Source organism: Canis lupus, chromosome 9 (assembly GCF_011100685.1).
Source record: "Canis lupus familiaris isolate Mischka breed German Shepherd chromosome 9, alternate assembly UU_Cfam_GSD_1.0, whole genome shotgun sequence".
NCBI lineage: Eukaryota > Metazoa > Chordata > Mammalia > Carnivora > Canidae > Canis > Canis lupus.
The window spans coordinates 3,632,184-3,655,970 of record NC_049230.1 but is presented as its reverse complement, the minus strand read 5'-3'; the positions used below and the strand labels follow the sequence as shown (position 1 = coordinate 3,655,970).

Below are 23,787 nucleotides of genomic sequence, written 5' to 3'. Positions count from 1 at the left end.
GGCTCATTGGAGGGACTTGGTGGCTTGACTCACATCAAAGAATTTCTTGGTGGAAGCCATGGTGACTCTGCGCAACGTTTCCTGGTCTTTCTGGTCAACCATTTTGTCTCCATACACTCTTTCAGCTTCGTGCAGCCAGAGGCGGACTAGGTCAAGTGGTATTCTCAGGATCTCCGTGGTGGAGAACAAGAGTCCCTGCCCCAGACACAGGTGGTCAGCACCTTTAGCTGTGCTATGAAAGCCAGCCAAGTGCGGTTCACAGGTGAAGCAACAGAGTGGTCACTTGCCCAGACAGTGATCTGTCAAGCCAGGGAAGCCACTGAGGCCCAAGGCCATGCAAATCCTGGAGGCTGGAGGGTGTGTCGTGGGGAGAGATATGGGGGGATTCTCACAAGACAGAGCAAGGTCTTGACTCTCTAACAGGGTGGATAGTGGAGAAGGGACAAGGGGGCATGGCCAGAGTGGGTTCCAAGCTGGGGCTCTGCAGCAGGTCTGCCTATGTCTAGTCCTGGCTTAGCCATTTGCTGACCAAGTGCCCTGGGGACATTCAACACGTTCTTATTGAGGGTCTGCCATTTTCCAGACTCTCTCTGGGGCTCCAGGATCACAGCAACAAGGTAGGCTCTGTCTTCATGGAGTCCACATTCTAGTGGGAGATGCAGCCAATCAGAGTAACAAGGTAGTTATACATTGTGACGTGGGCTATGAATGATATAAAGGGAGGCAGTGAGATAGTGTAGGGGTGAAGAGGGACCTCTAGAGGACACGACATTTGAGCTGAGCATGCCTTAGCCTCCCAGAGTCTTAGATTCTCCTTCTGTAACATGGGGATATAGGAGCATGTTACACGTATTTTTGGAGGAGAAAATGCGGGTGTAAGTGGCCAAACCTGGTGCCTGGCTCAGACTAAACAGTCAATAAATAAGGAAATATCATCACTGTCATTACCAATACCGTCATCATCATCACCATCACCACCACCCCCACATATTGCCATCATTATCATCGACATTATCACCATCACTCTCATCATCACCATCATCGCTATCACTGCCATCATCATCATCACCATCATCATCACCACCACCACCATCATCATCACTACCACCATCCCCATCACTACCATCATCACCATCACCACCATCACCACCATTACCATCATAATCATCACTACCATCATCATCACCACCACCATCATCACCATCACTACCATCATCATCACCACCATCACTATCACCATCATTACCATCACCATCATTACCACCATCACCATCACTACCATCATAATTGTCACCATCACCACCATCACCATCCTCACCACCACCACCACCACCACCACGACCACCACCACCACCCCATCTCACTATCCATCCATCATTTTGCTTTCCCTCCTGAGAGCAGCAGAGAGCACCTATGGAGCAGGGACGCGGCCGTAACAGGCCTAGAAGAGCAGTACCTGGAAAATATTGGAGAGGTCCCTGAGGTTGAAGACATAGTGAAATTTAATGGCCGTGGGAAGAAATGTTGCAGTGACTTTCTGATGCAGGGCTGTTACAGGAAAGAGATACATCGATTCTCAGGTACTCTTAATGGCCTCAGGAAGTGCAGAGCTTAAGGTATAGTCTCTAAAGCAAATGGACTATGAAATAGTGACAATTTAAGTAAGAAATCTGCACGGCTGACAAGGGGAGAGGTTTGCTGCTCTACTGACGTGTAAATCATTTCTGTACACTGAATTTCCAACCCCCCTGCCTTCCCCTCGAGCAATTGGATTTCGTAATATCTCCTGCTGAAACATAGCATCATTTAAAAATATTGATTTGAAAGTATAAATAAAATATTTACCAGGGGAAACTGTGAAGGAGCCATCAGCCCCATAAAGCAGTAGGGCTGTGCCGACAGGAGTGGGGGATGAGGCTGGTCAGCTTACCCAGGGCTGAGGCCACCAGTTGGCTGCTCATCCTCTGAACCACCATGGGGACTGAGCGAAAGGTCAGGTGCTGGGCCAGGATCGTGTTGTAGATGGTGGCGAGGGCCTCCTGGCCCGGGAAGCTCACAGCAAACACGCAGAAGTGGCGCTGCCCGGAACAAGCACAAACCCCCATCGGGCAGCCCGCGGGGACCAGCCCGTGGCCGGGGCTGCCTTCTTCGGGGAGCAGACTGTCCTCATCACCCAGTGTCTTGTGGGCAGGGTCGGAACGGACAGTTTCCCTTCCTTGTGCCTTATATATAGTAAAATCCCATTAAATATTGATCCCATCCCCAACAGCCAAATTTACACTTCCTGCTCTCAAGCAAAATTTTGGCAGAAGCCAAAGAGTGTCTCAGGGCGCAGCCCAGGTTTTATATTCTAGGTCCCTATCTGCGTAGGTCCTTCGGAGGTGAGGTCCTGCCTGGGCGGGGTTGCAGGTGTAATACAGGATATCCCGTTAAATTGGAGTTTCCGATAAACAACAAATCGTTGCTTTCAGTATAATCATGTCCCAAATATTGTACAAGACACGCTTATACTAGGCAAGTATTTGTTGTTTATCTGAAATGCAGATTTTACCGGATGCCTGCAGTTGCATTTGCTAAACCGGGCAGCCCTTCGGGGTCGAGGGAGGGCTGGCTGGCGTCTCGCTGCCCCGGGAATTCCCTGACGCATGCTGAGAGCTTAGGGAGCTCTCCAGGGGACGTCGGCCTGCAGCCCCGACAACACCCCGGATCGATGCTTTTATCTTCTTGTGCCAAAGTGAGCCTCAAACCCACAGGGGCTGGGTCCCCGGAGTTTGATTTGTGCCCACCTGGAGTCTGGGATCGATGGTGAAAGATCCGGAGGTGGGGTTCATGCAAGCCACGTACTGGCAGTTATGGATGTCCTTCAGCGTCAGCTTCTGCCTGTCATACCTGCGAGGGAGATGGGCGCAAGGTCGTGCCACCGGCCTGGCGGAGCCATCACGGGGCCCCCAGTCCCCCCAGTCATCTCCTGCCTGCAGTGACCCCCCAGAGAAACCTTCTATAAATATAGCTTATATGTGAAAACATCCACTTTTACTTCACGTTCTCGAGAAGGATTTTGCGACGGGAGGCCTCGGGGGGCTCCGAGAGCCGCGGCGCGGGCCCCCGGGTCGCACTTTGAGGGCTGCGTCTGCCTGGGACCGTCACAACGAGCAGCGATGGCGATTATCTGACAGGCCGAGTATGCCCTGGACGGAGCTGCCCGGGGCTCGGGTGCGTTGAAAGGTTATAAAGCTCGTTCCGTGCACTTCTTACCCCTCGGGGTCCCCCACCCCCCGTTAAGCACTTGGCCTGCTGGGAGCTGCCACCTGTTCCTGTGGCTTCGCAGGGATCCCCGACCCTCCGGATGCCGGGCCCCGTGAGTTTTAGGCGCCGCGGGTGCTCTCCCCGTCCTGCTGGCTCTGGGCCGTGCTCGCGCGTGGGGTGGCTTGTGGGCCGGTGTGAGCCAGGGCCGCCGGGCGGTCCCCAGCTCGCAGGCCATGACCCTCGGGGAGGGTGAGCGCCCCACGCCGCTCCCGGCCTGCTTAGGGCCGGCCCCTTGGCCTGGCTCCTTACGCCCCCCCAGGGAGCGTCCTGGCGCCCCGTCCCTGCCGAACAGGCCGTTGCTTCACTGCTGACCTTCCTGGCTCCCTACGGCCCGGAGCTCCGCAGGCCAGCGTGGCGTGGGGACGAGGCGGGGACGCTTGCGCGTGTGCCCGATGTCCGGCTCTGCCACCTGTTCACCCTTCCGTGCCTCTGGTTCTTGCCTCCAGCGCCCGATGATTTCTGACGGGAGTTCTTGGCTTCCTTTGGTCTCAAAACCCCAAGGTTTGGCCTGAGCCACTTGCCAGCTCATTACAGGACCCTTGTGTCAAGACACCTTATTTTGGGGGCGCCTGGGGGGCTCAGTCGGTAAAGCGTCTGCCTTCAGCTCAGGTCGTGATCTCGGGGTCCTGGGATCGAGTCCTGCATAGGGCTCCCTGCTCCGTGGGGAGTCTGCTTCTCCCTCTGCCTCTGTCCCTCCCCTCACTTGTGCTTTCTGTCTCTATCTCAAACAAATAATAAGCCCTTAAAAAAAAAAAAGACACACTTATGTTAACTGTACTTCATGTTTCCTGATCTTTCCAAATCGCAGACATAAACGTGCCACCCTCGGCTTCCTGCTACCTGTGGGAGAGGGCTTCTCTGGCCAGCATGGGTTTTGGGGTCTGGCTGCAGCTGCCCTGCGCATCCTCTCCCTCTGGCTCTCACTCTGCAGCCATACGGGGTCCTCCACGTTTGGGGGGCCATGTTTCCTTCCCTCCAGGCCCTTTGCACATGCCATTTGCTCTGTGCAGGCTGCCGTCCCTCCAGGGTCTGTCCACGGCCTGTCCTGACCCCGTTTCTAGCTTTCAGTTGCTGGGCAGCCTCCCCCCCGGGGCATGTCTCTGCCCCAGGCCTTGGACTCCTCTGGGACCACAGTGGGGGGGCTCCCTCAGAGCTCCCCCTGCCTCTGCAGCACCTCTGTCTCCCCTGGCAGATGGACCCCAATGGGAGAGGGACCTGTGTAACCTCCCTGCATGGGAGCCCTTGGCCATGGCTGCCAGCCCGGGGCCTAGACCTCGGTGAAACGCCCTCACCCTGGCGGTCCTGCACCGTCCCCGTGGCCCCCACCCCACCCACTTACCAGTGTCCATGGTCCATGTGCTGCCGGATGAGCGTGTGGGGGGCCACGGTCCCATACTTGTCCACCTCGGGCATGTTCATGTCGTCGATGAAGTAGATCAGCTTCCTGGTGCCTGGTGGACCGTAGTTCCTCCCGGATTTCTTCTCCAGTGGCTTCTCAAGAACCCCTAGAGGAAGGAGCCACTTGGCTGTGGCCATGCCAGCTCCACTCTGGTGGGAGGTCCTGCGGGGCCCAGGGTCCCCAGCACCAGATGCAGTGGCCGAGGGAGGGGTCCTGGATGGGGCACCGGGGCTGGCGGGGCTTTGACCCCATCACCCCCAGGAGCAATGGAGTGAGCCACGGGCATGGAGGGTCTGCGCCGAGGGCAGTGGACAAGCTCGGGGGCCCCCTCAGATTGGCCAGGGAGCAGCTCCCCAGGGGGTGTGCCCAGGAACTCTGGGAACAGGGGTCCTGGCTACTACTCCCATCCCCCTACTCGTGGCAAAAGGCCAGTGCAGGGGTGTGGCAGGTGAGGAGGATCCTGGCCAGTCCCTGGGTCTTTGGTGGAAAAGGATAATGGGGAATGTGGGGGGGTGGCCATGTGGGGTGAACACGATTAGAGGTGTCTATGCTGGGCCCTAAGGACCCACCCTGGTCCTTGACCCCACCCTGCACCCCTGCACCTGGTCCCAGCAGCTCTCTGCACCCCAGCCTGCCCCTGCCCCACCCCTGCTCTTGGCCAGGGCCCCAGCCTGCATCCCAGCTCCTGGCCCTGGCCCCACCCTGTACCCCAGCCTGCCCTCTACCCTGCACCCATGTTCCTGGCCCTGGCCTCATCCTACATCCCAGCTTGCTCCTCCCTGCCCCAGCCTGCTCCTAACTCTGCACCCCTGCTCCCGGCCACAGCGCCCCCTGCACCCCAGCTTGCCCCCCGCCCCACCCCTGCTCCCGGCCCTGGCCCTACCCTGCAGCATGGCTGAGGTGGTGTAGAAGTTGAAGGGCACGGCCTGCACCAGGTAGTCGTCGGTGCTCAGGCTCTCCAGCTTGTCTCCCATCAGCACGGACTTGCCGGTGCCCGCGTTCCCCACCAGCATCACCGGCCACGACTTCTCCATGAGCAGGTCCATGAAGTAGCGGATTCGGATGGTCTCTGTCGTGTGCACCAGCGAGGCCTGGGGGCGAAGGAGGAGCCTCTCATTCCAGCTTCCCGCCGCTGACGTGCTCGCCGGGGCAGTCTGGTCCCTTGTCCTACTGTGGGCAGCTGTGGGCCCCTGGCCGTCCGTCGGGAGGCCCGAGCGGGGACGCGGAGTCCCGCCCCCGACTTGTCCGTAAACTGTCGCCCCTGCGCAGGTACCTGCAGCGGGATGTCAGGGTCCAGCTCGAAGGCCGGCACTTTTTCCGTCCACGGCAGGAACTTCTTCGTGTCGGGGTCTATGTAGTAATCAAAGATGGTTCCCTGCGACGGGAACTTGATCGTTTTAAATTCATTGATCCACCACTTGCTGAACTCGACTCGATAGTCCACGAGCTGTTGGGAGAACACAAACGCCGCGAGGTCGCGGCGAGGGACACCCGAGCCCCCCCGTGGGCAGCGGGCTCCCCGGCGGCCGGCCGCGCACCTGGTCCTGGAACAGGGCTCCCCCGAAGGCCCAGAAGCAGGCGAACACGAAGTAGAGCTCGTACAGCTCCTTGGGGGAGTCGGGCGGCGCGTTCCTCTCTGTGAGGAGGCACTCGAGCAGGTACAGGATCATCTGGGTGATCGTGATCTCCGGTATGGGCGTGATCTTCTTAAACCCAAAGCGCAACTTGTCCAGGCACGTGGGCAGGTACTTGTCGAAGAGGATCATCAGGTTGGCCTTTTCAGACTGCACCTTGCGCCGCTCAATCCAGCTGCTCACCACCCTGCGGAAGGCGGGGAGGCTCGGGGTGGTGGGTCTGCCCAGCATCCCTCCCCCGGGGAACAGCCCTGGCGTGTCTGATTCTGGCGCTCCCGCCCGGTGATGGGGCCGGATGCAGACCTACGAGACTGACGAGGGTGCCAGGGCCCTGGGGGCGGGCTCTTTCTCTGGCATTCTAGCTACAGGGGTGCCCTAAGCTTAGAACAACGGGAAACCACCTTTGCTGCCCCAAATGAAGCCAATACTGAGGGCAGCAGAGCTGGATACGGGGAAAGAAAAAGATCTCATGACATCATCTGGGTGGGAGGAGGAGAGAGGGGCTAGGAGGACAAGAGGAGGCAGAGAAAGGGAAAGGAACAGGGACCTCTCATGATATCATCTGAATCCTAGACCCAGCCAGGCCTGAAGCAGTCTCTGTGAATTGAGTCAACTCACTTTTCTTTTTTCTTCAGTTTTAGTTTGAGTTGAATTTGTCACATTCCATGGAAGAGCCCAAACTAATGCGACAGGCAGTCCTTGAGGAGCCATGCTGGAGCTGCCAGGCGCCCACCTGCCTCTGCAGTGGGCTGCCCACCATTCGGGTGAGGGCACTGGCTCTCGTGTGGCCAAATCACTTAACACGCCCTCTCTAAGTGGGAGTGACAACGACTCCCATATCCAAGGACCACCTGGGCTGATTTTTTAAAATTTCATTTATTTATTCATGAGAGACAGAGAGAGAGAGAGAGGCAGAGACACAGGCAGAGGGAGAAGCAGGCTCCATGCCGGGAGCCCGAGGTGGGATTCGATCTCAGGACTCCAGGATCACACCCTGGGCCGAAGGCAGGTGCTGATGTTTTTAAAGCCCGCAGGAGGGAGCCGGGCCCACCCTGAGTGCTAAGTGCCTGCTAAAAGCACAAATAGTGTGCGGCTCCCTCGCAGGCCAGCCAGCTGGAGTGCCAGTTCCAGGACACCCCCCCACACCCCAAGCAGAAGCACGGGGGGAGCTCCCGTCCCCATCCCAGCCCCGAGGACCAGCCTCTCTGAGCTCCTGCCCTGGCGGCTCCGATCAGCACGGGGAATGGAGAGCTGATGCCTCTGTCCCCGCGCCCCGGACCGTCCACGAGGACAGCGCGGTCCTCTCCGCAGTCTGTGTGCTGCACCCCGAATACAGCAGGTTCTCCGAACGCAGCCCGGGTTGCAAACCTATACACAGACGCCGGTACCTGCCCTCTATTCTGAGGCTGTTTATGTCAAATTAAAAGTTCTGCTGTGGTTGGAGTCATCCGGCTCCTGCAGCTGTGCACGCTGCCTTTGATGGGAAGTGCAAGCCCAGCGAGACGTGCACTCGGAGGACGGAGGACGGAGGCCGAGCCGGTCTGGCTCCTGCCCGGCCCCCAGAGGCAGCCTTGCTTCACTTCCCGCTCTGGGGTGTGCAAGGCCGTCTCCGGCCTTGAGTCACTGCTGCCCCGTGGGAGGGCTGCCTTTCTCCTGGGGAGCCCCTGTGCTGGTCCCCTACCCTCTCCACTTCTCCCCCTCCTCATCCCCAAATAGCGGCTCTCTCTCTTGGTCCTTCCTCCAGGGCCCCAAGAATCGGGGCCTCAAGAACCGTGGCTGGTGCAGAGCCTGCCTCCAGGCTCTCTTTCCCACCCCACTGCTGCCCCTGAACCCCCCACGATCGCTCCTTGTTCCCATTGCCCTGTGTCAGCAGCTCCTGCCTCACCTGCCCACCCCGCAAACTCTCACATGTGGTGTAGTGGGCAGGATGCTGGCACCTGCAAGACATGTCCACCAGGACCTGTACGTGTGACCTTAGTTGGGACAGTGTCTTCGCAGACAGATGTAGTCAAGGTAAGGATCTCAAAATGAGATCATCCTGCATTAGGATGACTGTCCCTACAAGAAGAGGGTACTGAGGGGCACCTGGGTGGCTCAGCGGTTGAGCATCTGCCTTTAGCTCAGGGCGTGATCCTGGAGTCCCGGGATCGAGTCCCACATCGGGCTCCCTCCATGGAACCTGCTTCTCCAACTGCCTGTGTCTCTGCCTCTCTCTCTGTGTCTCTCATGAATAAATAAAATCTTAAAAAAAAAAAAAAAAAAAGAAGAGGGTACTGAGGAAAGACCTCGAGAGAACAGAGATGGCCGCAGAGATCGGGTGAGGCATCCAGAAGCCAGGGGACGCCAAGGATGGCCTGGAGCCACCAGAAGCCGGGACAGAGGCCTGGGACACATTCTCTCTCAGGGCCTCTGGGAGGAACCAGCCCTGCCAACAGTTTGATTGTGGGTCTTGGGCCCCCAGAATCAATGTCAAGTCTTCTGTTCCTCACATCCTCCCTTCCCCACTGTCCCCCGTGGCCGCACATCGTCCAGCGCCTTGGGCACTCTCCTCTTCACGCCGGGAGGGGCCCCTGTGCGGGCCCCGCAGCCCGGTCCACACCAGCCCCTACCTGCCAAGAGCATCCTCAGGCTTCATGCTCCATCCACAGAGACCCGACCAGCGCCCGGACCCCTGAACCTCCCGCTCTCGCCCCACCCGTGCCCCGGCAAGACCGGTCCTCGCCTGACACGCTCCCCGGACTTTTTGTCTTCCTGGAAAACCGTCTCCCACCAGGCATCAGCCCGACTTCACCCCTCTTGGGATGACTTCCTGTCTCGGCCTCAGGGTTCCCGGCGCGTGGTGCCACGTGGGAGTCACCGCGCATCACGCCACACAGTTACACGGCGCTGTCTCATGCTTTCGCTGCCCCGACCCGGTGCGTGGGCAAAGCCCTGCCCGCAGTGTGCACCGAATCAATGACTACGTGCCCGCGCAGGCAGCTCTGGACCACCCCCAGCCTCGTCTGTCTCGGCCAGTTTGGAACCCGACTCACGGGTTCCACCCTAGATCCGCAGGGTTGATGTAAAGAATGCCGGCCCTGGAGACGGTGGCGGGGGTGGCTGTCCTCAGGTGGCTGATCTCGAACACCAGCCTCATGGTGCGGTTTAGGGGGATGCGCTCATTGCTGGCCAGCGTGAGGACCTAGGAGGGAGGCAGGCCTGTGGGTCTACGCGGCTCCGAATAAGGAGGAGGAAGTCCAGGACCTGTGCACCTGTGCCCGCCACCACCCAGCGCCCAGCCCACGTCCGCCCCCACCCACCCCCGGACAGCACAAGAGGCTCCGACATGTGCGCACAGTGTAGGCCGTCACTGTGATATTCACTTTGCTTTTAAAACCACGATCCTGCCCCTCCCTGGGAATTCCTGGGTTCCTGCTTCCATCTAAGTGAGAATCATTTTCTCAAGAAGCTTCTAGTTAATTCTGAGGGCTGTTTCTGCCTTCCCAGATATTAGATGTCCTGCCACGTTATGTCACATGCCAATTAGGCAAGGATGTTTTCCATATCTGCACTCTTCACCCACGCTGCTGCCCAAAAATATCTGAGATGGGGTGCGTGAGGCCCCGTGTCATATGATGCACACATCTCATGACGGGGGACTTTCCCTTGTTCATAGCTTTTGATGCAGAGTTCCAGACAGTCCCTCACTCTTCAAGTCCCAGTCTGGGGCAGGTCCTGTCTGTGTGTGCAGCAGGTGGGGACGTGCAGCACTTCCCATGAGCCCCCTGCCCTACGCTGGGCCATCACTATGGCTTCGGGGGTTAGCTCTGGAATCCAGGAGCCCTCGAACCTTGTTGTCATCCATGACGGTGTTGAGAGATTCAATCCACATAGGGTCTATGTCCCCATCCAGGACAATCCACTTGGGGCCATCATGAGTGATGTTGGCCAGGTCCCGCATTATGGTGGAGAAGAGGCCTGTGAGTGACAGGGATGGTGTGAGCAGGGCTGGTGCGAGTGAGCAGGGCTGGTGCGAGTGAGCAAAGATGGTGTGAGTGAGCAGAGCTGGTATGAGCCAAGGTGGTGCGAGTGAGCAGGGCTGGTATGAGTGAGCAGGGCTGGTGTGAGCAGAGCTGGTGCGAGTGAGCAGGGCTGGTGTGAGCTGAGCTGGTGCAAGTAAGGCTGGTGTGAACAAAGCTGGTGCAAGTGATCAGAGCTAGTATGAGCAGAGCTGGTGTGAATGAGCAGGACTGGTGCGAGTGAACAGGGCTGGTGTGAGCAGGGCTGGTGTGAACGGGGCCGGTGTGAGCTAGGGGGCCGGTGTGAGCAGGGCCGGCGTGAGCCTCCTCCGCGCAGCCTGCCCCGCCGCAGCCCCATTACCGTCTTTCCACTCCCTGGTGGCCGGGTTGATGATGCCAAACAGCTCATCGCAGGTGACGGCCTTGGGGTCCAGGTCCACGGCCACCGGCTTCCTCTTCATGTTCTGATAGGTCTTGTTGAGAGACTTGAGGACCTGGAGGGGGTCGCCGTTCACGCGGGGCCCGGGACCCGCTCCCGCACCCCCCCGGGGCGCCATCTGCCCGAGCACCCAAGGCCTCTCACGACCCGCGAGCAGAATTCCTGCCGCGGTCCCTTCTGCTTTGGTGACATGCGGGGGCATCTGCGTTCCCCAAACTCTAACGCGTAGGTGCCCCGGGGGCGACGCACCCCGACGCTCCTGTGTGTGGACGCGGAGTGCCGCGTGCCCGGGACCAGGGTAAGATGAGGGCAAATCCACCCTGGTCTCCTGAGCGGGGCGCAAGCTGCGCTCTTGGGGAGAATGGTGTCCTCCGCCCACAGATGAGGACTTCTAGGGACACTGAGGCCGTTGCACACGTACACATGCGTGTACAGACGTGAGAACACATACACAGCTACACGGTCCTTCGGAAGACTGGGTTCCTAGCCTCTGCCTGTTGAAAAGCTACTTGCTGCGTGTCCCCCGGTACCAGTCGTCAGAGGTGCCCTCGATCGCAGCCCAGCGGCCACCCAGCGCCCACCCTGCGGGCGTCCACTCGGCGCTGGCTGCCTGGGCATCTTCCGACGGTAGAGATGCACCCCTAAGACTGGCCATGGCCTCTGCTTCTCACGCGCCCAGGTAATGGCAGGGGCAAGGAGGGGCCAGGAGGGTGGGGGTGGGGCAGGGGACAGGAGGGGACAGGAGGGGGGTGGGGGCTGACCACAGAGGGCCGGGGGGCTGGTGTCCAGCGGGGAGGAGCAGGAGGAGAGGAGAACCAGGAGCAGGGCCTCATCAGTGGGACCAGGTCCCGGGGCTAGCTGCTCCCCACCCGCCCCCCGCCCCCGGGGGCAGGGAGGGGACAGAGGCCGAGTCTCTAGTGGTCTCCAGGGCCTTCAGAGGGATGGGGGTGTGGATGAGAGGGGACGTGCCTGAGACTTGCCACTGCCCGCGTTCCCGATGACAAACACCGAGTGCCGCACTTGGAGCAGCTCCTCAAGCTGCACGACCTTCAGGACAAAGCTGTCTTCCGCCTGCAGCTTGAGCTCCACGATGCTCTGCTTGATGATCTGGGGGAGGGGCGCACCCGGGAGGGGGCGCTGGGCACGCGTGTCGGGGCCGGGCAGTGTCCGGGAGGGGGCTCATGGGAGGCATGGTGGGGGAGCGGTGGCCTCTGGGGTGGACGTGTCCCCCCTGCTGCCGGTGATGCTGCTGAGCCTCTGTGCAGGGGATGGGTTTGCCGAAGCCCCCTGGCCCTCGGGACCCCGAGCCCCCCACCCCAGCGTCAAAAGAGGTGCGGGCCAGGGGTCGGTCGTTCGTGGCTTCGGGGCTGCCCGACGCAGCCTCCCGGCCCAGGGCCGCACCCGCCGGGGACGTGCCCACCCGACCGAGGGCCCGGCTGGCCCTACCTTTTCAAAGTTCAGGTCGCGTTTCCGAGGCACGTCCAGGGCGGGGAAGAGGTCCCCGATCAGCCCCATGAACACCGGCAGGTCGTCGGTCACGATCTTGGGGATGTTGAAGTCTCTGAGCGCCCTCATGAGCACCTGGTCCTCGGCGCGGCTGGGGTCGCCTCTCTTCAGGGAGCCGGCCACCACCAGCACGGACTTGATGGCCCGCAGGCCCCAGTCGTAATGGTCCTGGGGAGGGTGGGGGGGCGCGCCGTGAGGCCTTCCCATGCGGGCTGGGGTCGGAGGTGGGGGCCCAGCCTCGCGCCCCGAGGGCACCCCTCCCCCCCGCCCTCGGCGCACACCTGCTTCGACAGGAGCTCTTTGCACAAGGTATAGAGCGTGATGAACTTCCTGGCCAGCAGGCGGGCTTCCAGAAAGCCCTCGGCCACCAGCATGATCTCGCATATGAGCTCAAAGTCGGGGACGACCATGGCGCAGGGCCTGGGGGAGACAGCAGCTCTGCCTCGGGCTTCCCCCGCCCCCTCCCTCCATCCCGCCTCTCCTCAGCTAGGTGCACGCCTCCCCTGCCAGGAGGCCCACGGCGCCCGATTCTGGGGGCACCGGCCGGTCCCAGCACCCCGGGCCCTCTCCACCTCCCCTTGTTCCTCCTTGCCCTCTGCCCTCCTGTACCTGCTCTGCTCACTCTCCACCGATGGGTCCCCCCTGCCCTCCACCCCCAGGGGCAGGAACCCCCCGACCCAGGAGCCTCGTGTCCCCCCGGCCTCCTCCCTGGCTCCCGGCTCGCTCAGGCTTAGCGTCCCCTCTGCCCACACACCTGAACAAGGCCTTTAGGTTTTCGGGCAACTCGGTGCGTCCCGCGTACCCAGGGTTCATGGTGATGAAGAGCCCCACAGTGGGGATGAGACTTATCATCTCTCCCAGGAAACTGAAAGTTTTTTTCTTGGCCCGAATTGCATCTTGGACACATTTCACCTAAACGGGGGGCACACAGACGCGTCAGCGCGGGAGTGACCAGCTTCCGCAGGCCGGACCTTCGTTGGTGGTGGAGCGTGTGGCTGCCTGGCATCTCTTTCTTTTCCATTAAACTTAATCTTGAGACAAGGTTGACTCGCGCGCAGTTTTAGGCAGTCACCGAGGGGATGCCCCTGGGCCCCTGGCGTGCTCCCTGCCCGTGTCCCCCGGGAGCAACGTCCTGCACGACTGCGGTCAGGGGGCACTGCCGTCACTGCCAGGACCCCTCAGGTCCCCTTCCGTTGTCGTGCCCACTTCTCCTGCCCCCCGCCCCCCCCCACAACCACTGCTCTGCCCCAAATTCCTGTAATTCTCCACTTTGTGGATGCTGTCGTGGGGGGTGCAGGACACCATGTGAGATGAGCCCCATCACCCAGCTGGAGGCCGGGGAGGGTCCCGCTCCTGCACCGAGAGGGCCGCGGGGAGCACCCCCCAGCCACCCCCCGTATGTCCAACCGTCTTCAAGAACTCGGGCACTGGGTGAATTCTGAATCTCGGGCTCCTTGGCCCAACTGGATCCTCCGCTCCCGCTGGGCGCTGCCAGCCTGCGGCCACCACTGGAGGGCGCCCCACGACCACGGTTAAAGCCCGCCCTGGTCGCAAAGTCTGCATGTGAGCCAGATGGCCCCCTGCGGCAGGGGGCGCGGGCTGTCCCCCGCCGGAGACCAGGTCCCTGAAGCCCACGGGCGTATCCCCTCCCTCCCTGTCCTCCCAGCACCGCTGTCTCATGCATCCTTCGCCGACACCCGTCGCAAGGAGCTCCGTCCTTGCCCTGCGAGGAGGAGTAACCGTCCCGCGCCCGTAGCGGCGACATCCAGGACAGGGCTGGGGTGGGGCTCTCACGTCTGTGCCACACCACCCCTCACGGCACGGCGCGCCGGGGACCGCAGACCACAGGACCCTACCTGCACGGCGATCACCGACAAGACTTCCACGGAGATTCGGTTAAATTCATCGAAGCAGCCCCAGGCTCCAGTCTGAGCCAGGCCCTTGTAGATGTTTCCACAGGACTAGGAAGGGTGAGATGGGAGGAAGGGGCTCGGAGGGCCGGCCGGGTCCCGCCAGGAGCCCCACCTGCCCCTTCGGCTGGGTCACAGTTCACGGTCTGCTGACCGAGGGTCAGGCCGGCGCCCACTCCCCGGGGGGGCGGTTCGTGCCGCCGGGGATTGGCTGCCAGGAGGAGCCCAGCCTTGCCCCGGGACCCCTCTGGGTGGGGGCCTCCCTGGCCCCCGAGCTGGACGGTCGGACAAGTGCATTCGTGTAAAATTAGGAACTTTTCTCGTGCAACCAGGGAGGGGCCTTCTCTCTAAGATGGGGGGGGGGGGTGTGTGTGCATGTGAGATTTCCTTCTAGACGGTTGTGTGGTCTCCGGTCCTCAGCTGGGCGATGAGGATTCTCCAGTGTCTCCATGGGGGAGTCCAGGTGAGTGGTTAAAGTCCTCCTGGGATGATTTTCTGAACATCAGAGGCTGGTGTGGTCTGTGGTCTTGACCCAGAGGAGGGGCAGCTGGCCCCACCTCAGCCTCAGGGTTTGGGCCATGGGGCTCACATGCGGGTGGGGAGGGGATGCAAGGCCTCCTGCAGGCCCGGGCTCCTGACCCCAGGCCCACCCCCCACCCTCCCACAGAGGCTGCCCTGTGGACCCCAGGAGTCCCCGTGACACCACGCTGCATGGTCTCCAGGGGCCACTGGGGCCTGGCTTGTCCCCTGGCTCCCTCTGCAGCCTGCCTGGACTCACTTTCACCCAGAAACCCCACACCGGACACCACAGAGGTGCTCACTCTGTCCCTGGAGAGAGTGTGGAACGGACGCTGGGAGGAGGTTACCTTCAAGGGCGGGACAGGACATTCGGGGCTGGGTTCGTGGACCCTGGGAGCTGCTTCTAGACACATTGGCACGTCCATGAGGCCCCAGCATCCCGGGGGCCCCAGACCGCTGGCAGGGACACAACCGCTCAGCCCGACCCCAGGGTGGACACTGGCTGCAAACTGATGCCTCCTGCCCCAGGTCACCTGGTGTCCAGGCGTCTAGAACACGCCACATACAGCACCCCCACCCCCCGGGTGGGGCGTACCTTGTAGTCCATCTGCTCTGAGCAGTTGAAGACGTACACCATGGTGCCCAGGGCCCTGCCCAGATCCTTGGTCGTCTCCGTCTTGCCCGTCCCGGCAGGGCCAGCGGGGGCTCCGCCCATGATCAGGTGCAGCGACTGGGTCAAGGTTATGTAGCACCTGCGAGGGGCCTCTGATTATCCCGTGTGCGCGGACCCCAGGGCCATCCCTTCCCTTCCACGCGCGCTGCGTGGACATCACACCCACGGGGCGCCAGGGAGGCACGAGGGCCAGGCTGCGGGAGTACGTGAGGTGGATTCAGGAGACAGCACCCCCGCGGTGCCGGCCCCCAGAGAGGCTGAGCAACTCCCCACGACCACACCGCTAGTGTCGGGGTGACATAAGAACACGGCACCGAGGCCAGGTGCCTGGCAGGGGCAGGGGGGAGTCTGGACCCTGGCCAAGGCGGCCGGCGCGTGCCCTCACCTGTCCGTGAGCGGCGTGATGACCAGCCGCGGCGTGTTGCCCAGGTACTCGTACGAGTACTGGATTTGGGCGTCACAGATGTTGGCAAAGCAGTGCCTCTTCTCTTCGTCCCAGCGGTGCCGGAGCTGGGACTGCCAGGTGAAGGCCTGCGCGCTCTCCACCTGCGGGCGGGGCGGGAGCGTGGGAGCCACACCCGGGGCAGGCCCTCCTCGTCCGCCCTCCTCGTCCGCCCTCCCGCCTGGCTGCTCACCAGGGCTGAGTCTTGGAGAGGGCCGGGGCCGGGGCCGTGGCTGTCGCCAGGAACTCAGTCGCCTCCCAGGGGAGAGGCCCCTACGCGGGTTAGGGTCCCCCCCCAACGCCAGATCCCGACCCGATTCCCGGCCCTTCCCGGGGGCTCGTGCCTTGGCCGTGATCATTTTGGCGACCACGTCCCGGGCATGCACGTCGATGGTGCAGATGGTCATGATCTTCATCCTGTCGCCCGCACTGAGGTTTCCGATGAGCAGGGTGATGAGCGCGTTTAGCTGGCTGATCTGAGGAGCAGCGGCACCTTGGCTGGGACGTCTTGTGCAGCCGGCGACACGCCCGCACCCCCCACCCCGCCTCTGCCCCTGCCCCCGCCCCCACCCCCACGCGGGACCCTGGGAACTCAGGGCTGGGCAGGAAGACCGTCACCCTCTCATTTACAAAAATGAGGCACACAACAGGTTCTCAGCATCCCCCAACGGGGGGGGGGGGTGTGAGCTGCCGAGCCGCCCCCATGGGACACCTGGGAGCCTGTGGGGATGACAGCGTGTGGGAAAAGCTGCCACCACAGGAAGGTGGTGCGTGTGAAGCAAAACGGGATTTGAAAGCCACGCGGGTAGTTTGTATTTGCGTTTGGATCAATGGTACATGCACACGGGTTAGAAGCCTACGTGACGGTGTGACAGTGGTCGTATCTGGGTGGTGGCATTACGCGTAGCTTTTCCTTCCTTAGTATTTCCAGAGTGGTTGCCTTCGGGCAGAACCCCCCGGGGGTGGGGGGTGGGGGGGCGGTGGCCAAGATCCGGCCGCTCTGGACCGACGGACAGGAAGCGCGGCAACCCCGAGGCCCAGCCGCAGAGAGGAGGCCTCTGTGGGCCGAGCCCGTGACACGCGCCGCACCGCGCACCTGCTTCTTGTTGTAATCCTTGATGGCGTTCTCATAGCCTTCCTCCAGCCTCGCGAACGCCAGGCCCACCTCCGTGGTCCACCAGATCTGGGTGCACGTGAGCGCGACCTGAAACAGACAGGCGCCACCTCCCACGCGACAGTCCCCGCCGGCACGTGGCTGCTCTCCGTCGCGGCCGCCCCCGCCCAGCCCCGCACCTGCGCCGGGTAATCGAAGATCCACTGCTCCCTCGGCTTTTCCTCGTATGTCACGACGGCTTCCGGAATCTCGTGGCGCAGCGTGGCGCACATGCGGTCCAGCACGCGGTTCAGCCAGACCTCCACCTGGGGACGGGAGCCACACTGACGCCACCGGCCCCGAGCGCCGCCGTTTGCCCTCGCTGTCGTCCCCGGGGTCGAAGGGTCAGGGTTTTCGTGGAGCAGTAAGAGCGACCCACTGAAAAATGAGGTTGGGCAGCCGGGTGGTGGCCCTCACGACCTGTCGTGCTGGCGTTCGTGTGTGCAGCGCTATAGTTCTAGGCGGACAAGGGAGGGGACCCAGAGAAAATTCTAGAAGAGAAGACAGGCTACGTCTGAGCCCCTGAGGCGCTGCTGACGTTGGGAGACGCGGCATCTGTCCTCTCGAGTCCCCGGCGGGTTCTGGGCTGCTCCTCGGGTGCCTGGTCTCAGCGTCCGGGTCGGTCACGTGGGGACGAACTTGCAGACCAGCCACCTTTGTATTTTAAAATACGAACCCTCAGCTAGTCACTACCGGTTGGGGGAAAAGCCAAGCAGGATAATCGGCTTGGTTTTTCTTTTCAGCTGTGAACACAGTGCGGTGGCCTGCGGTGGCGTCTGCAGGGAGCTAAGCGCAGGGAGCGGGTCTCGACACACGGCGATGACGGGGCTCGTCCCGGCGCCCACCAGCCCCGTCCACGCAGAGCAAACCAGCCCGGAGCTCTCGGTGCCCACGCTTCTGAAGCTCGGGTTTTCTGCATGAGATTTTCCTTTTGTCCCCAGCTGACTTCTCTCCAAATTACATGTCGCTTAGGATAATGTCAACATCCGGGCACCTGGGTGGCTCAGTGCTTGATCCTGGGTCCCGGGATCAAGTCCCCCATCGGGGTCCCCTCGGAGAACCCGCTTCTCCCTCTGCCTGTGTCTCTGCCTCTCTCTGTGTCTCTCATGAATAAATAAGTTAAAATCTTTTTTTTTTTTTTTAAAGGACAAAAGGATAATGTCAAAGTCGATTTGGCTGCTGAGTTGGTGGTGAGATGGGGAGAGGTGTCGTGGAGATGTTGTCAGTGGCAGGAGGCAGCCTCGCGGGCAGCTGGGGAAGGGACGGGGCGGCTTGGGGTGAGGAGACCTCTCTGGTAAGTCAGAGCCCTAAATAAAGCCCGTTATTCTGAACAGGGGTTAGAACTCGGTGGTTCCTTGGCAAGGGTGCAGCGGCCTCCTCCCCTCCCCTCCTTCTCTCTCTGTGCTTTTCTCAAGACTCGGCCCAGACCGCGCAGGTCACGCTGTGCTGGAAATTCTATATGGAAGCAGTCCAAGCGCTTGTCGGATCGAGGGACAGTCACGGGCTGGGGTGGCCGCGGCGACACCCCTGCCAGAGCACGAGTGGCTTCCTCCGACAGCCACTGCGCGGTCGCCCACTGTCACCCTGGACGTGCCCCCCGGCACTCACCTGCCCTGAGAGGTCACACTCCTGGTCGAAGTCCACATACTCGTCCTCCTTGCTGAACATCCCCAGGCCGAACTTGAGAGGCTTCTCCTCCTCATCCAGGCGAAACTTGAGTTTACACAGGCTGTCGAACAGCTTGGCCAGGTGGCGGCTCACCTGGGGAGGGGCGGGGGAGGGGGCGCCGAGTCTGTAAGCCCCTCAGAGGGGGCGTGCGGGTGGCTTTTCCTCAGGTGGTTTTAAGGGTCTTTCTGTCCCAGGCCCTGGGCCTGTTTTCCCTGGGCCACCCCGTGCATCCCTCCTGGTGCGTCCTGCAAGTTTATGATTCAAATAAAATAGAGTGTCTTCCCTTCGCCTAGTTAGTTAACCCCTCTCTCTTTTCAGCAGAGCCTCCTCTTGGCTTCTGGGGCCCTGGATCCGTGGTGCATCACCAAGTCCCTGGCATTTAACCCATTTTCCAGATGAGGAAAACGAGGCACGGAGGCTCTCTGTCATGGCAGGACCCCCGGTGGTTTCTGGCGTGGATGACCCTGTGGAGGTGGTACAGGGACATCCACGCACATGCCTCCCACCGGCCAGGGCTAGCCAGACATCTGCTCATCTGGGGGTGAGCATGGGGCCACCTGCGGAGGGGAGGCGGCCTATCCTTCAAAATAGCAGGGGCCACCTACCTCCACGGGGTCATTTCCGTTGGAGAGGATGTCCAGGAGGTCAGCCGAGGAGACAAAGTAGAACCTCGGGAAAGCCAGTCTTTTGGTCTCTAAATACTCCGCCAAGGCCTTTTCGCACACAGCCAAGCTAGGAGGAGGGAGGAACCAAGGCTGTCCAGGCCTTCTGCAGCCCATCCTGCCCGCGCTGGGCGACAGCCCTGGAGGCACCTGTCTGTTGTTCACAGCCCCGGTTTAATTCAGACCTTCGAATCTGACACGCCGTGCGGGCATCCCTCTGAGGCTGGAGACACGCTGTGTGGCCAGTGTGACACCATGTGGCCCAGAGCACGAGCTCCCAGGGAGGAGAGTTTGCCCTGTCCTGGGTGGCGGGGGCTGATGGCTCAGGTCCCTGCTGCCAGGACACATCTCACCTGGACAGGTGTGGGGACCCACCTTTTCTTCAGGTTCTCAAGTTTGTCGTAGAGACCGGGTTTGTTGGTGGCTTCCACCACGTTGGGCGTTTTCACCGCTTCTTCCATCAGGGCCTGGAAGGAGCCAGGCCCCCCAGGATGTTAGTGGCCGTGTTTTCTCTGGCGTAGTAGCCATTTCTGAAAATGCCCAGGGGGAGGGAGAAGGCTCTGCTCACCTTGAACTCCAGGTCAATGTCGTCAAAGCGCTTGGAGTCCTCCGGTAGCTGGGCACGGATGTCTTCAGAACCGATGAAGATGCTCTCCAGGTGGCTCCAGGTCCTCTGGACCTCAAACCAGATGGAGATGACCGAGTCCGCCGTGGACAGCTTCTGCTGCCAGCTTGTCACCTCCTTCAGGAAGTGGGACAGGTACTTGGACATCATCAGGTTCTGCAGCTGCACCTGGTTGTCCTCCAGAGTCTCCACCAGCACCTCGTCTGACTTGAGCATCATGGTGCCCGTGCGTGGGTGTGGCTCATGCTCAAACTCCATGGTGGACCACGTGGCATCTAGGGCTTTCAGCACCTTTCGGGGGACACGGAAACTACGTCACTCGGCGTCTGGCATGAAGGGCTGAGAAGGACCCGGAATGAAGCCCTGCTTTGAGAAATCCAGAACATTCATACCAACACCATCGACAATTGCCAAAAGGTGGAAACGACCCAAATGTCTGTCAACAGATGAACAGAAAATATGGACGGGTCATCAGAATACAGTTCAGCCATAAAAAGGAATGAAGCTCTGACTCAGGCTCCCACCCGGATGGACCTTGACGACATTACGCCGCATGAAGGAAGGCAGATAGGCAAGGCCATCTCTTGTGTGATTCCATTTATATGAAATGTCCAGAATCGGCAAGTCCGTAGGGACAGAAAGGTTAGTGGGTGCCTAGAGGTGGGATGGGGATATATGGGAAAATGGCAGGTTTCTAGAGGGAATGGCTTGCTTTTTGAGTTGGTGAAAATGCTCTCACATTGAATAATTCTACCCTGTGATGGTCGCTCACATCTGTGAATATGCTAAAAGCCACTGAATTGGACACGTTAAATGAATGAACCATATGGTATGTGAATTACAGCTCAATCAGGCTGTTAAAAAAAAAAAGCAGGCGGCGGGAGGGGGGAGAAGAAAGCCAAAATGTGATGACTCACACTCACCAAACAGGTGAGGGGAGAGATTTGAATTGCAGAAGGAGCCCTCCCGTGTTTCCCTGCGTCCTGAGACTGCCCCAGCCGGTGGCGCATCATCCACTCTGATGGCCAGTCCTCCTGCCTTCCCTCCTTCGGCCTCTTCTCCAAAGTCACAAACAAGGGTGCTCCACGAGAGGAGAGAGTTTGGGGCATTTTTAAATGTGCGTACGACTGCACACAGGGGACAGGGCCATATTCCTTTTTTCAGTAATAAATTCTGGAACTACTTTACAAGATTTCTGTCATGGTTTAGTTATGAAAAGTCCACTGATCTTTGTTTTTGCGTTAAGTGACCACCGGACCCTACAAGAAATGAGATGCTCATAGGTGCTGGGCTCATGGGTTCACTTCAGCATCATCCCATACAGAACACATTTGGGTGTCGATAAAAAAAATAAAAACAAACAAACAAACAAAAAAACACCTTTTCCATCCCAGACTCTTTCACAGACTTGTCAACGATATTTCGGACCTCGTCCTCATATTTGTGAAGGTTCAGCTGCAGTAAATCTGCCAGCGTGGTCTCATCTGACATTTCAAATTTCACCTGGGGGAGGAATAGGCATGTTCATGTAAGGTCATTTGTACTGGACACTGTCTTTGTCCTTGGTGGAGAGGCCAGTTAGTGAGTAATCCGGGCCACAAGGGGGGCTCTGCGTCACCCTTTACTGGCTCCATGACTTGGGTGAGTTACTTCCCTAAGACTCGCCTTTCCTCCGGGTAACACTGTGTAATAGTAGAGCCCACCTGTAGTGGTTTGAAGTGTTTCTCCCAAATTCCTGTCCACCCAGACCTCAGAATGTGATCTTATTTGGAAATAGGGTCTTTGCAGATATTAAGGATCTTGAGATGAGCGCCCCTGGATCGTCTGCGTGCGCCCTAAATGACAGCAGTCCTTGCAAGAGAAGGGGGCGCGGATTTGAAATGCAGAAGAAAGCCACGCGGTCGCCGAGACAGCGTCTGGAGGGAAACTGCCACAAGCCAAGGGATGCCCGGGGCCACCACAGGCTGGAGGAGGCAGGGAAGGACTGTCCCCAAGAGCCTTCAGAGGGAGGGACCCCTGCCCACACCTTGATTTCAGACTTCCAGCCACAGAGCCATTAAAGAAAACACGTCTGTGGTTTTAAGACCCGAGATTGTGGTTCTCTGTAGCGGCAGCCCCAGGTGCTAATGCACCCGCTCAGGAATTAACGCTACCGATGCTGTGTTCATAGCGGGCACAGCTGACCAGGTGCTGGCATAGTGCCGCCCAGTCCTCACACCCCTTCCTCTCTCCCTCGCCTATATTCTCGTTGTCACGTAGACATTTCCGAGCACCGGTCCTGAGCCCCCGCGGAAACTGGCTTAACTAACTGATACAATCGAGCGTCTCTCAATCACACTGGGGAGAACACCTGCCTGGGTTTCACTAAGTCCTCGGCTGGGACACTTTAGTTGCTTCCTGATCACCAGCTGGGGGTCTCTCCCGGGGCGCCCCGCTGGGACACATGGGTTGGCCAGCGGTCTGGAAAAGCTGTGGTCTCAGTACTCAGGACTGCAGACAGCCCTTCTGTTTGTCTTGTGTTCCTCTCTCCCCAGGTTCAAGCCACACTCCACATGCTCCTGAAGCCTCCTCTAAACTCTCAGGATCCCTGCTGAATACCCCACTGGGCATCCCGAACATGATCACACGTGCTGCGCTTTCCTCTGCTTCCCTCCCTCTTTGTATCCTTGGCACCTGTGTGGGGCCTCTGCGCTGTTCAATAAAGTTTTGTTCAACGTTTACTGACGGTGGGGAGTGTTCCTATTTGCCTCCTAGGGCTGTTGATGCCAGGAACACCTCCCTCATTAGGGGATACTCCTGGGAAAATTTGGGCACTAGGGCTCTGTACCCCTGGGGTGCATGGGGGAGGCCAGGGGAGATGTTCATCCAAGCCAAAATTCCTGAACCCTATGGACAATCCATCTACAACCGAAACTGGCTACATAATTTGCAAGGCCCAGTGCAAAATGAAAATAATGGGGCTCTTTGTTAAAAAACTATTAAGGATTGGGCCCCTGGGTGGCTCAGTCGGTTAAGCGTCTGACTTTGGCTCAGGTCCTGATCTCAGGGTCCTGGGATTAAGCCCCACATTGGGCTCCCTGCTCAGTGGGGAGTCTGCTTCTCCCTCTGCCACTGCTCCCCCATGCTCAGGTTCTCTCTCAAATAAATAAAATCTTAAAAACTCATGAAGAATTTCCAGATGGCTACAGCAGAGCATTCTACCCAGCGTGGGGGCCTTATGGGCACAGCGCCCCAAGGGGCAGCCGCCCCAGCTCACAGGCGCCCGAAGCTAGCCTCGCTCGCACCCAGCTTCATCAGCCAAGGGCCGCCCATCGCGGTACCTGGGTGGCCTGCATGAGCTGCTGCCAGTGGCGGTCCCGGATGGCGGGGTTCTGCAGCTCGCTCACGGCGCGCAGGGATGTGATCATGTTCTTTACGGTGTTGTCCAGCCCTATGAAGGCGTCCCAGCTCTTCATCTCCTTGTCCAGAGACCTCACGTCTTTGGCGAACTTCTTACAATCTATGTCCATCTGCTCCACGTTAATATTTTTCCACTGGGTGGTCTTCCAGTTATCGATGCTGGTGTTCACCTGAGGTGGAAACACTCACTGAGGGCCTGGGGGAGACATCCGTGTCACCTGACTGCCGCGGCTCCTGGCGGGTACAGGGAACCACTAACAGCGGGTGCTAGGGTGCATGGACACAAGCCAGGAAAGCTCCTGGTTGTAAAGATACAACTCAGAAGCCAGCCGGTCAAATAGGTTTTGGCCAACCCCATGGAGGGTGCCACTACTGCTCACCAGCACCCAGGCCCCTCTACTCCTTGGTGAGGCCATGGGACCCGCCTCGACCAGGGAAACCAGAGTGATGCCTG

At 59.9% G+C, this 23,787-nt stretch overlaps 1 protein-coding gene and 1 long non-coding RNA gene across 4 annotated transcripts in view; one reads left to right on the top strand and one right to left on the bottom strand.

The window, feature by feature from the left end:
• The window catches only part of DNAH17 (dynein axonemal heavy chain 17), a 95,765-nt gene that overhangs the window by 32,915 nt on the left and 39,063 nt on the right, over positions 1-23,787 (bottom strand). For all 3 annotated transcript variants that reach the window (XM_038546433.1, XM_038546434.1, XM_038546435.1), the window contains 27 exons: positions 23,255-23,503; positions 21,315-21,437; positions 19,878-20,225; positions 19,685-19,776; positions 19,253-19,379; positions 18,588-18,740; positions 17,120-17,245; positions 16,923-17,030; positions 16,171-16,302; positions 15,770-15,930; positions 15,307-15,463; positions 14,139-14,243; positions 13,037-13,194; positions 12,564-12,702; positions 12,223-12,450; positions 11,746-11,883; positions 10,699-10,831; positions 10,169-10,296; positions 9,372-9,520; positions 6,244-6,526; positions 5,979-6,152; positions 5,589-5,796; positions 4,646-4,811; positions 2,787-2,889; positions 1,931-2,078; positions 1,457-1,548; positions 34-195 (listed from right to left, as the gene is read on the bottom strand). In XM_038546433.1, the coding sequence (XP_038402361.1) occupies positions 34-195; positions 1,457-1,548; positions 1,931-2,078; positions 2,787-2,889; positions 4,646-4,811; positions 5,589-5,796; positions 5,979-6,152; positions 6,244-6,526; positions 9,372-9,520; positions 10,169-10,296; positions 10,699-10,831; positions 11,746-11,883; positions 12,223-12,450; positions 12,564-12,702; positions 13,037-13,194; positions 14,139-14,243; positions 15,307-15,463; positions 15,770-15,930; positions 16,171-16,302; positions 16,923-17,030; positions 17,120-17,245; positions 18,588-18,740; positions 19,253-19,379; positions 19,685-19,776; positions 19,878-20,225; positions 21,315-21,437; positions 23,255-23,503 (4,290 nt within the window). The remainder of the gene's footprint in view (positions 1-33; positions 196-1,456; positions 1,549-1,930; positions 2,079-2,786; positions 2,890-4,645; positions 4,812-5,588; positions 5,797-5,978; positions 6,153-6,243; positions 6,527-9,371; positions 9,521-10,168; positions 10,297-10,698; positions 10,832-11,745; positions 11,884-12,222; positions 12,451-12,563; positions 12,703-13,036; positions 13,195-14,138; positions 14,244-15,306; positions 15,464-15,769; positions 15,931-16,170; positions 16,303-16,922; positions 17,031-17,119; positions 17,246-18,587; positions 18,741-19,252; positions 19,380-19,684; positions 19,777-19,877; positions 20,226-21,314; positions 21,438-23,254; positions 23,504-23,787) is intronic.
• LOC119876621 lies at positions 16,928-22,652 on the top strand. The gene is made up of 2 exons (XR_005364149.1): positions 16,928-18,728; positions 18,969-22,652. It is a non-coding gene; the product is annotated as an uncharacterized LOC119876621 (long non-coding RNA).